This window comes from Pagrus major, chromosome 23, assembly GCF_040436345.1.
Source record: "Pagrus major chromosome 23, Pma_NU_1.0".
Lineage (NCBI taxonomy): Eukaryota > Metazoa > Chordata > Actinopteri > Spariformes > Sparidae > Pagrus > Pagrus major.
The window spans coordinates 5,031,982-5,044,386 of record NC_133237.1 but is presented as its reverse complement, the minus strand read 5'-3'; the positions used below and the strand labels follow the sequence as shown (position 1 = coordinate 5,044,386).

At 41.7% G+C, this 12,405-nt stretch overlaps 1 protein-coding gene across 1 annotated transcript; it reads right to left on the bottom strand.

The window, feature by feature from the left end:
* Positions 1-2,789: 2,789 nt before the first annotated feature.
* On the bottom strand, positions 2,790-11,849 carry nags (N-acetylglutamate synthase). Its single transcript, XM_073493691.1, has 8 exons — positions 11,411-11,849; positions 10,568-10,848; positions 9,868-10,081; positions 9,493-9,673; positions 9,258-9,297; positions 8,933-9,064; positions 8,568-8,750; positions 2,790-5,518 (listed from the first exon to the last, which is right to left on the bottom strand). Exons 1-8 carry the CDS (start codon positions 11,783-11,785, stop codon positions 5,338-5,340), a joined length of 1,587 nt encoding a protein of 528 aa, XP_073349792.1. The 5' UTR covers positions 11,786-11,849; the 3' UTR covers positions 2,790-5,337.
* Between the last annotated feature and the right edge of the window lie 556 nt (positions 11,850-12,405).

The following is a 12,405-nucleotide window of genomic DNA, read 5'->3' as shown; positions in this document are numbered from 1 at the left end:
AAAGACACTTTACAAAAGAATGGTGAAAATTTCATATTCTAACTTATAGTCTTTAGTTAGTTTGAAATAACATAGCCCACTTTTTGCTAAATTAAGGGAACACTTAAAATCTTTAGTATTGAACACTGACCAGCTGTAGGCTTGAATGGTGGCTCTGAAAAGTTTGAAGCTTGCTTCTGTGTAGTTGTAGTCACCTTGAAATGACAGCCGTGAGAGAGGATCAAACATCAAAATCAAAACAGCCAACGTACAATAACTTCATAAAAGTATTAAAATAAAAGTCAGTATCTAATATTACACATATCTAACAATTAAATGACAGTTTTTATGACAGTATAAAGATAAAAGTGTCTATTTGTTGAACTGTAACCACATTATCTACACTATACGAGAAAAAATGAATATGTTTGAGGAAACAAACACTAATAAAATCAAAACCCTCAAGTATGTATTAAAATAGGTAAAGACTAACAGCCACACCCTTGACTCCAGTTAGAAAACCACTGACTCAAAGCATGACAACAGCATTTCTCCAGTAAATCCTGCAACATGAAAAAATGGATTATAAGTAGAAAACATTTGCCGAGCTTAAAAGTCTTTTTTGCATCATTCGGATGGAAAGATTAGAATTTGGGGCACCTACTATGAATAATGTAAAGGGGTATATGAAGAGGCCAATAGATGGACTCTTCCATTATGAAAATGCAGCATGTCACAGGTTATTCTATCATCAGTGTATGGCTCCAGAAACATGACACAAAGTTAGTTATTCCAGGATCTTACTGAGCATCTTTAGGCTGTTGTGGAAACAGCTGTTCACAGCAAGACAGTGCAATCATTTTGAGATGGACAAATACCCTTATTAAAAAAGCCACTAAGCACCTGCATAGGAAAGGGAAGGGTTTGTAAGCTTATGTTTATAACTGCTGAAAATTTTAAAATTCTAATTTTTCACTTGATTGAACTATGGACCAAAGAGTAAAAGCAGTGAATTGGGGTTTTACAGGTGTGGAATGACTTCCCAATTCTTCACCTGACTATCATTTTTGCATTTTTGTGCAGATTAAACAAGCAAGATATAACATTCAGAGGTGCAGATTTCATGCCAGGGTAGCTGTTTCCCCCTGTTTCCAATCTTGAGTGTTTGGTTGAGCTATGTGGTATCAATCTTCTCATACCACTCTCAGCAAGAAAGCAAACAAGCCGATTTCCCCAAATGTCACAAGAAAAAGTAACAGTGTTCAAATGCATGTTGAAGATCTAAAGAATGTTGAAGATTGTGCAGGGGATCCGACAGACATCCAAGCCAATCGTTAACACTCCTTACAGGTTAGTCTGCAAAAGCAGTAAATGAAAAAACAATACCTTTACTTTGCAGACAGAGGTCTGAGCTTGAAACACCTTCCCCAGGGCGAGGGCTTGAATCTGTGTGGTGTTATAACTCCTGACAGGCCAGGGCTAACTACATGAGGAACAATACATGAGGAACCTGAAAGTTCCTCATGTATTGTTTGTTCCTCTAGCAAGACTGCCTTAAGTTCCTCAAACAGAACGGGTCTTTTATTATTCAGTTTCACTGTTATGATGATCACAATCAGCTTCATGTACCACTCAAAACCTCCAACCCCACTCAACTGATATACACTGTTGGATGTCCCACAACTTTCTACACCTGAACACAGACAAATCAGTGTCTCCTCTTCTGCCCTTTGACTCCAGATCCCACTTATTACTTTACATTCGCTGACAGTGTCACTGATAGCTGTCCATTATGAATATGCAATTAAAAAAACGCCCAAAACCACATATTTCATCACTGCCCTCCAGTAAACTTAAAGTCAATACAAAACTGAGCTCAGTGGAAGTCAAACTTTTGGGAATATTATTAGTATTGTTTCGGTAAACGGTCATTCTACTTCCTCTATCATAAAGTTATGGCTCAATAACATTTAAGGGAAGGAGACCTAATGCAAGAATTTGCCTTTGTGCCTTTATTAACCACATCCACCCCACACCCTCTGTGCACTATTATCTCTATATCCCCTTTAAGTACAGAGCACACTACTCCTAGAATCTAAGCAGAACATCTGTGATACGATGCTCTCTGGCCTCAGGTTCTCTGTGTGCTAGATAGTTCAGGATAAAGCTCTTTTTTATAAACCTGATCACAACATTTTATAAATAAGCTGCTCTGTAAGGGTTTTGATTCAAATGATGTCTGTCTGTTATGTTGTTGCCTATGGTTTCATTGCTGAAAAAAAATGATCCTGGTTCATTTCTTGCTGCAACGTAACCTGACATTATCCAGTAAGGCCCTGCGTTGGCCACTCATACATGCAAGTGCACATTCTCAGTACATTACTTAGCAGCATCATAGTTCTACTGATTAACTCAAGATTGGTGTGGCAAAAGAAAAAGTAGTTGCCACCATGACAATATTCCAGAGTTGGAAAATCCTGTCTCTTTGAATTAAAAGCCATTGTGCAGTGATTTGGCATCTGATGGGCCTTTATACGCATCAGTTTGTTTTTCCAGGTGGACTGGATCTGGATGATCATACCCTATTATAAGTTTTAAGATTCTGCAAATGACATTCCACAACCTTAAAAAAAATGAAGTTTTGTGAAACAATTTAATTGGCTGATACCTAAAAAAGAAGTGCTGACATGTGAGGGTGCTGAAGGGACCACAAGAAGTGAGGAATGAGGACGAATAAAGAAGTCACACTGCCACTGGGACACTTGGAGTTGGTTGGGGCTTGATCATAAAAACAGACTTTACTGCAAGGAAAGGATCATTTTATTTATTATTTTTATTTGAAAGTTTTCTCCAAACAGTCATAAAATGGTAGAGCATAAAAATCAAATAAACAGCCTTCTTCACTACTGCTTCTCCCACAAAGGGATATAAGTACTGAGTTGCACATTCTGTTTACATTTGTCTCTCAGTTCATCAGTTGTATTGAAGTAAAGGCTAAGAAAGGGCAAATGACCTTGATTAGTAAGAACAAAAGTCAAAACACATTCAGGCTCAGTGACCCCAATCATCATGTATATCTTTCCTCATCAGCTTGAACTGCCTGTGTAAATGTGCTGACCAGAAGGCACCAACAACAGGATCAAAAACAAAACTGCACCAACAGCCACCATCTCCCACCAAACCTGTGGCGGCTGTGGCTCAGGAGGTAGTCTAGGTCTTCAAGTATCCTTGAGGGGGTAAACTGAAACCCAAATTGCTCCTGATGAGCAGGGTAGGCACCTTGCATGGCAGCCGCTGCCATTAGTGTGTGTGAATGGATGAATGTGACAAGTGTTGTAAAGCGCTTTGAGATACAAGAAATGCAAGTCGATTTAACATCTGACTAGCAGATCATTTAAACAGCTGAATGAAAACTGGTCAGTAGAAACGAAGCTTCAAGTGAAAGATACATGTAACATCTTCGAAGCCAAACCATTCTAAAAAGTTATTACTGCTATTATATATATATATAAAAAAAAACTTGATAAGCTTATCACATCTCGGATCTGGGCCCATATTTGTCAAGAATCTCTAAATCACTGCGAAGAAGTTCACATCCGACTAAAAACACTCCAAACTCAGAGAAGGATTTGAGACTAATGATGACTAATGGAGCGTCCTACACTGCCACAGTGATGCGATGTCAGCGTTTTATGACACTCACAGCCATGAAGTGGAAATTACGATTACAAATTGGACTCATTCTTGGTTGGAGTTCCCTCTGTTTCACAAGAATTACTAAACAGATTTCGAAACTTGTATGGAGGATGGGCCTCGGCCAACAGTACTTTAGTACTATAGTACTTTTGGTGTGGATCCATATAAAGCGACAAATCCAGGAATATTTTTCTTACCATCTTTAACATTGTAAGAGTTTTTCAACATTTTTAGGTAGCTGGTATCTATGAGGGATCACAAAAGGGGACTGTTGGGCCTTGGCGGAGGTATACTTTCTACTGCCTTTCTAGTTAAGAAATACATTAATTTTGGGATTAGTAATATCTTTGCATGTTTAACTTTGTGTGTTTAAAGTTATCTGCTTGAACTATTATAAACATTAAAAAGTGGTGCTACTTTATGCATTTTGAATTTTAAAAATGCAGAAAATAAGGCAACTGATGGGGAAAACTAAAATATATTTCATAATTTGGGTCAGTGTAGAAAGCTTCATAAATAAGCCTCAAGTCAACTCTAAAGGAGTGTTGAAGCGTGACACAAAGGAGGGATTCTGAGATACTTGGTATAGTAAGTGTTTGTTCTTTAGGGGTTCTATAGTACTCTATACTTTAAAGTTTATTGTTGCCCATAAGTACTCCGTTTGGCATTTAAGTAGTGCATATGATCCAGATCGTGGAGAGCGTTGTTTTCTGAGCAGCTGCCAAAGAAGCTCTGGATCCTGAACTTAAATGGCCAGTTTCACAGTTCTGCCAGCCAAAACAATAGAAACATAGTAAAACCTCTTCTTCCTGTTGTTCGTCACTATTTATGCTGAATTCACTAGACAACATAAATGGGGATTAAAGGAGTGCTTCAGCTATTCAAGTAGAGAGACTTGCAAATGACAATTTATAAAAAAAAAAAAATGAAATGCCCACAGCAACTCCACTATCCAAGTTTGTAACATAGGCTTCCTGTTAATGGGAACTAGGAGCTCCCAAGCAAATTCCAGGCAACGCTGATGACATCACTATGACATAATCAGGGTTAATTTCTCAAACTCTGAAACCCCCATACAGAGCCACAGTAAACATCATAAAACCATTGTTCTAAGACTGAGTAGGACTCCTCCTTCTGATAGTTAAACTGTCTAAAATTAGTGGAGGGCTGCTTTAATAACATTTGTACTAGGCACTTGGGTGTAGTGTCTTTTAAACTACGAGATCAATTTAAGATCTGGAGGCAACCCAGCACCTGGCTGTGCACTCAGTTTTCCTCTTCCTCAATTTCAATGTAAGACTGTAGTTTTGAGATTTCTGCAAATAATACCCATTTCAGATCAAGCAACCTCACTGCACATTGTTCCAGTGTTTCTTGGCAAACTGGAAATGACATCTCTGACACCCTCAACTCTAATCACTAGAACACCTGGAGCTAATACTGGCTTTCCAAAAAGAGGAACGATTCTCACTGCAGCTTTTGTTTTCAAGTTTCAAGGTAACCCAGGAAAAAAAATCCAAAATAGAACAAGTCCAGTCCGAGAAAAAAGGGGAAACAATATCCAAAGCTTCAAGGCGGAACAAACAAAACCATCAGAGCCTTGGAGCTGAAATCACTCCAGAGTCAAAGAGCAACACGACTAGCAGCCGGTATGGGGGAAGCTCAGGATCCTGTGGCGGGTGTGGGAGGCTGTTTGGGAGCTGTGAGAGAGGAGGCATGGAAGGATTCAGGGAGGTTCTTGGCGTACTCCACCAGCTCGTAGGAATCTCTGATGTCTGTCAGGCCGAACCAGAAGACCGTCCAAACCCCATTAACAAAGCTGCCATCACAATGTTTAAAGTACCTGGACAGACAAACAGACAGAGAGATCGCATGTCAAATTTCACCATTTATTTTTAATTAATGTAACAAGAAAGGGAGCAGAAATTTTAATTGCCAAAAAACAAGTGTAGGGCAGCGGGTCTTGGGTGCACGGACTGTGTTTGGGCGACTTCAGACGCTCCTGATATTTTGCTTCATGTAAGTGCAAAAGAGCTGGTGAGGTGGAAACATAAATAAAATCAGAAGGCAATCACTTGCAAACTGTGTTTAGTGACAACAGTTTTACAAAATGTTCCTGAGCCCATATCCTTAATACAATCATGTTTCACAAAGGGGTGAACCTTGCCTCATCCTTGCTTGTGAACCACTGAACTTTGTCTTTGACATGTGTGGCTGGCATCACATTCTCCACTTGCACAATGCACAACATTTTAATGAGCCTCCCACCTGTTTATTCCTCTCCTCCCTTCTTTGCTGGGAAAATACTACACAGACAGGCAAAGCCAGTTTCAAAGAGACAGCGTTGATGGAGCTGAAGCGAACTAGTGGCTTAGTGACGCCATACTGTTTTTCAGTAATGATGGCACGTTTCCAGATCTGACCTGGAACGATTCCACAGATCATGTAAATGCGGCACGTGAGGTTACCTAAACTTTTTCCTTATTTTTCTTATTCCTAGACTTGATTTGGCCCAGTAGATTCTGTTTCAAACAAGTTTCTTTTAGCTTCATTGTGACTTCACTTGTGGTTTAATCAGTGGTGCACTGAGAACTGCCTGTTTAACTGCTCTTTGCTTTGCTTCAGTTACTCTATTTGCAAAGAATAGATGAATGGATTAGCTTAGTTGACCTGTGGCTTGAGTATTTATTTATCTGGTGTGACAATTTCTGGGCCAGACCACTTTTAAATTAAAATTCTGGTATTTTTAAACCTTGGCCTTACATTTACATTTTTGGCATCTAAATGATTAATTTTTACCAAGCATTGTGGCATCGGTCCAGTAGATCGCCTCAGCTGGCAGTAACATGATCTTCTGGGGCAACTTCGGCTGTTAAGTCCACTAAAAGTGCTTGCTTTTGCCACTGAGTGTCTGACAACATTACAAAAACAGTTCCTACAGAGACAGATCTGTTTGTTATATCATAAGATCCTTTTTGTTACCAGAAACGCAAGTCTCACTCAAAAAAGGAGTCTCGCTCTAAATCTTGCCAGGTGAGTTGTTACAGTTGCCTCATCCAGATTGTCAAAATCGGTTAAAGAGTCAGCCATGGCCTTGGAAATAAATTCTTATTGGCAGTTCCTCTCAGTAAACTCTTCCCTCCAACTTTCACTGTCCTTCTGTTACAACTCACCTCTTGTGAGATTTCAGAGTGAGACTTGTGTTTCTGGTTACTAAAAGGATCATATCATTTAACAAACTGTTCTATCTTTGAAGGAATTGTTTCTGTAATGTTGTCAGACACTTGTCAGGCCAATGCACATCTTCTTCAACAGCCTAAAATCCACCTTTTCAAACTACATCTCCATAACCCTTGTTCAGGGTGTCTACAGGTATCACACCTTTTAGTTTAATGCTTTTTAAGATTTTTCTAATATTTTGTAACCAAATTTAAGACTTTAAATGGACAAATTATCTTTTTTCTCATTCAAACAGTGCATGTTAGTATGATGGTATAGTATATACAGTGATCAGCCACAACAGATCAGAGCTGGCTAGTGTGTTAGGTGCACAGCCAGACCTTCAGGGGGATTTTACATCTGACTCTGCCCTGATCCAGAGCTGTTTACTGGCAGGAAGAGAGCGCCAAGATTAAGTTTTAATTTTTGCAATTAAAAATTGGATTTATCAATGTGACCATAGCAGTGATCCACAGAGGTGACTTCCATTGTGTGACATCAATGTACTGTAATGTTGACTGCCAACTGGGGGGACATTAACTTTACTTCATGAATGGAACATTACAGAGTGGAGAGGTGAAAAGAAGAGAGCGAAGCGGAGTCTCTGGTGAGTGCTGAGTTGAGCGTCGTTTGCTAACATTTGCACGACTTCCCTATCCCAGTAGTTGAAACTGGCAACCAAATGAAACGCCTGTTACTTTGAGGAAACTTGTGGATTTCTCTGGGTTTGAACATTGTCGGGAACATTTGTACACAACTGAACAAAATATATAACAAAGGTCATTTTTAGTCATTTCAGTGCAGAATTCCCACATATGGTAATAATATCTTGAGGACATTTTAAGACTTGTTAAGGACACCCTGTTGTTGTCGCTGGCGTTGTATAAAATGTATTAATTATAATTAATTATAAAACCTGTGTTACATACTCTGTTTGAAGAGAAAAAACATGTATCCTGAGTGCAGAGTGCACACAGAGTGTAGAATACCTATATATCATTCACTGAGCTAAGAAGGCCCAGCTGCATATTGTAAGAGCACTGTGGAGGAGATATGCATGATTAAGATCTCAGCTGAACTTAGTGTGTGTGTGGGGGGGGGATGGTTAGTACATGTATGCTAACCACACCTTTTATACTTTTTAGAAAAGATACTACCGGCTAATGGAGTGTGTTGGGTGTGATAGAAAGGACAACCAATGAGAAGGGCCATAGACAAATCAGGCGATGTCATCCACCATTAGAATTGGCCCTCAGGGGCGGGTGTTTAAGAAATAGGTGGAGACCCTTCAGCATAAAAGCAGGAGCACAGAAAGAACTTGTTTAGTTTGCTCCCGGGTCTGAACTCACTGTTTATTGGTGTTGCTGTCTTGTAGAACCCAATAAACTCCTTTGTACCAGACTCTGCATCTCTGCAGTGATTTTATTTGAGCTTATTTCTTGACTCCAGCCTACACTGAATGGACTACTATTTGGTGAAGTGCCAGGACTCATTTGGTCCATTCTCGGTATTTTGGGAAACAAACCTAGCCATTGTCTTATTTTTAAAAGATGTCTAAGCACTTTAAAAGGGACACGCCCCCAGTTCTTGTTCCTACGTGGTTCAGATGCACTTACTGTAAGATGATTTGGACAAAAGTATCAGCCAAACTGACAGAACATAAAAAGTCTCACCAGGGGTTAATCCTGTTGGTGGCTCTGGACCTCCAGAACAGTTTGCCTAGGTCCTGTCTGATACACTCCCACAGGATGTGGCTGGTGCCCTGACCCTGCTTACTGCTGCTCACCACAAACTTGTCGAGGTAGGGAGTGCCACTGTTCACCGGCTCCATGGTGATGATGGCTGCCGCACTGTAGCTGGAGAGACAGAGATACAAAACCCTCAGGAGGGAGGCTCGCTGGCCTTAGATCCACATATCTGACATATTTACACCTACAGGCCTTGGTTTAATGAGAAAGACAGGATGCAGATTATAACGCCAACACTGATTTGGATTTATATGTGTATGTGTTTTTTTTCTTGGAGTATTTGCACACACCCTTCAGAGAGGTAGATGGAGTGCAGTCTTCCTTTCAGAGAGTCGATGTAGTCTCGCCTCAGAGTTTTATCGAACGACTTGTTGATGAGAGCCAGCAGACGCTCTACATCAATTCCATCCAGAGAGCTGTACCTGCACACACATACAGACACACACCAAACAATAATTTACTTTAAAGGCAATACATGAACCGCTATCTGTTTTTTTTAACTCAGGAAGGAGGAAGACACTCCACTCTTTTAAGGAGGTAGTTTGGATTATGACTTGAATGTAGGGTCACGGTTCGGATTACATGTGTCTGTGTGTACGTGTGTTAAGTACTTACCGGTGAATGGGGTCTCCGTTTTTGAAGAGTGTCCCAGACCCTGAGGGGAAGTACAGACAGAAAGCTGAAGCAGTTATAGAAAATCAAATTAAGATATAAACTCATGTCAATCAATGTTGGATGGTCAAAATCACCTCCCCACACACACACACACACACATATACATATGGACCAGTACCTTCTTGGGTTACACCTTAAAATAGAGAGCTCTCCACGTGCGTTAGCGTGCACTCACCTCTGTGGCTGAACAGCTCAGTGAGCAGCGTGTCTGCGGAGGTGATTACTGCAGAGGACTCAGTCGGCAGCTGATTGAGCAGCCGGGCTATGGTGGTCACTCTGCGGCGCTCTACAGCACTCAGCCACGCCGCCATGGACAGACCGGGCAAGTCGCTAGGCAATGACACTGTACCAAGCACCTGTAACACATATACAGAGTGTTCAGGAGAGGTTATACAGCATGTGTGCATCTATTCTGCACATTTAGACTTCTGTGCCCTTAGTCAGACTGGACTGTTGCTTTCCTTACATCACATTTGCAATCTGTCTGACTTCAAAACCTGACCATGCAAACAATACAGTATTTAAGTGCTGGTTTAGTCATCTCTCTTGCCTTGCGTTCTTGGCTGCGTAGGCCTCCTGAGTTGTTCAAGAACATGACTTTGTGGGGTTGCAGGGCTCGGGAAATTGCTGCCGTCACCTCTGTTGGGTCCAGCATTACCGAACATCCTTGCCCGTCCCTCCCCACCGGACAAACTAAAGGGATTGTCCCGCAGTTCAGGCTCCACTGGAGGAGGCTGGTGTCCACAGTGATGGAGGATGGAGCACTGCAGGCAGAGAAATTAATTAAAAAAGAGAATAAGACACTTTTTTTATCTCTCAAACCATGCACCATACTCATGATGAGGCAGCTGATGGTAAGTCTTTGATATAAATTGGTGAGGAGTGATAATGATTATAAACATTGATGATTGGGTTGGATGGTGATCGCTGGATGTATTTCAGGTTTTAGGCTTATGTGTTTTATGTGAGGTTGTGTGGTAGATTTTGGCATATATTACATCACCACGTGTGGACATGTGGTGCGAGGCAAAGACACTTTTAAACCCCACATGGGGCTGTATGCCTGACACAGTTTTCCAGTGAGACAGTTGGAGGTTGCCATCAGATCGTCAGTAGAAGAGTGGTGACTACAGTAGTGTGCTAATGAGCTACTTCTGCGGCAACTCTGAAGATGATCGTGATAAAGATAGACAGAAAATAGCAAGCTTCCTAATAAGTAACCTGGTGCTTTGGCGTGTCTCAACCCTCACCTGCTTCCATGTGGGGCTTCATGCAGCAGGAGGAAGGACTCAGCGGAGAACAGTGGTAGGACAGTGGCCGAGTGCTGCTGCAGAGCCTCGGTCAGCCGCTGGCTCCGCTCCACCAACCCTCTGGTGCACGGAGACCCGGCGACCGGCTCCTTGGGCCCCATCTCTTTATGCTCAGACTGGCCCATCACCACCACAGGCTTCATATCCATCCGCTGCAGGAAGGAGAGCCCAAAGGCCAGGCTCTGAACCATCTCCCTGCTGTTGAACACTGAGCTGTCCACCTGGAAGACACAGAGGCAGAGAGCGGCACATACATAAGACTTTAATTGACACGGTCTCAAACTTAGTAGTTAGGCTTTCTCTGATTTAAGGATACAGTTAGTTGTTCTTTTTTCAATCACTTGTAGTCAAATTTTTGTGGCTTTTTTTATTAAGCTTCTTATTTTTTGTTTGCAGCAGCTCAGGACTGATGGACTGATGTGTCTTGACTGCCTTTTAGGTGTGCTTCAAGTGTTATGAAGTGTTAAAGTGTTAAAAAATAATATTCAGTTTTAATTTTGAAGTACAATATCTTGCCCAACAAATGTCACATCATCATGATTTGTATTTTTTTTGTCAGTGAAAATGAACACTGTGATGCAAGAATGATTATCCTTTTTTTTATTTTTACCATATCTTCTAGCCCTTAAACAATGGAAGATTTATTTTCCCCTCGAAGTTGACATAGAAATGAGATGGTCCTACTATGTCCGAATGTTTGACATGTGAACCCACCATCCTGCTGCTGAGTGGTGTCTGGGCTTTATATCATGTGGATATGATGAAATGTTTCCCATGCCTTACCTCCAGTATAGCAAAAGCTGTAGACTGGGCCGAAGTCGCTCTCTGGAACTGGGTTAGCCAATACCGAGCCTCCCGGGGGTCTCCACCGACTTCGTTGAGAAAAGCTTTCACGTCCCGATAAATTAAATTCCGGTTAGCCTGCACATGTCGGTCTGTTGCAGAGAAATATCCCACATGCTCCTGCTGGGCCAAAGCCGCGGTTTTTCCTCCTGCGCCGGCCGATTCAGAGCTCATCATGCGCGGCTGCGGGCCGAACATCCTCCGCTGGCGTTGTCCGCATCCCCGGGTCAGAGCCGGCGGAGACGGACCCGACAGATACTTTCCTGCCATCACTACGGCTCGACAACCGGAGGAACTGCTGTTTACTTTGGCCATGTTGCGCTCTGACAGGGTTTTGAGTCCCTCGGGTCGGCTGCGGAGGTTGTGGAGCACTCGGCCGGGGGCCGGCAGCTCTCAGCAGCCGTGAAGAGTTTCATTGAACGCGCCGCTGCTGCTGCTGCTTCTCACATTTCATCAGCCGGTTCATGGGGCGGGTGTTCCTGCTAACTCTGACCCGTCTGCTTCATTCTGAAACTTGCATTACTGTTGGAGAGAAACGCTTTGAGTAAGTCAAAAAATAGATGATCTATTCTAGGTTTTTGATATGTGGTTGAATATTCTGCCAAACCACAGACAGTGGCTGGAAAATCAGGCTACTGGCAATATTATTTTAAGGAAAGAATTATTATAAGGACATACTAACCTGTTTATTGGGCTAGTGGTTTAGTGGTGTTGGGAAGGTTACTCAGATTGTGTTTATTTTTATTTATTTATTTATTTATTTATTTATTTATTTATTCATTTTTGCATAGGCGTAGTTTGCAGGGAGACAAGGGGGCACTTGTCATTTTAAATATCCTATTTTACAAGCCTGCTGTAACAACAGGTGTCACTGTTGCTGAACATGTTCTAATTGTGTGTGTGTGCGTGTGTGTGTGTGTGTGTGTGTGTGTGTG

Excerpts from the sequence above, each read along its gene's own strand:
- nags (XM_073493691.1), bottom strand. The coding sequence starts at position 11,785 with ATGGCCAAAGTAAACAGCAGTTCCTCCGGTTGTCGAGCCGTAGTGATG. Across the intron at positions 9,674-9,867 it reads TACGCAGCCAAGAACGCAAG|GTGCTTGGTACAGTGTCATT; the intron begins GCAAGAGAGATG and ends TATGTGTTACAG. Across the intron at positions 9,065-9,257 it reads AACGGAGACCCCATTCACCG|GTACAGCTCTCTGGATGGAA; the intron begins GTAAGTACTTAA and ends ATGTGTGTGCAG.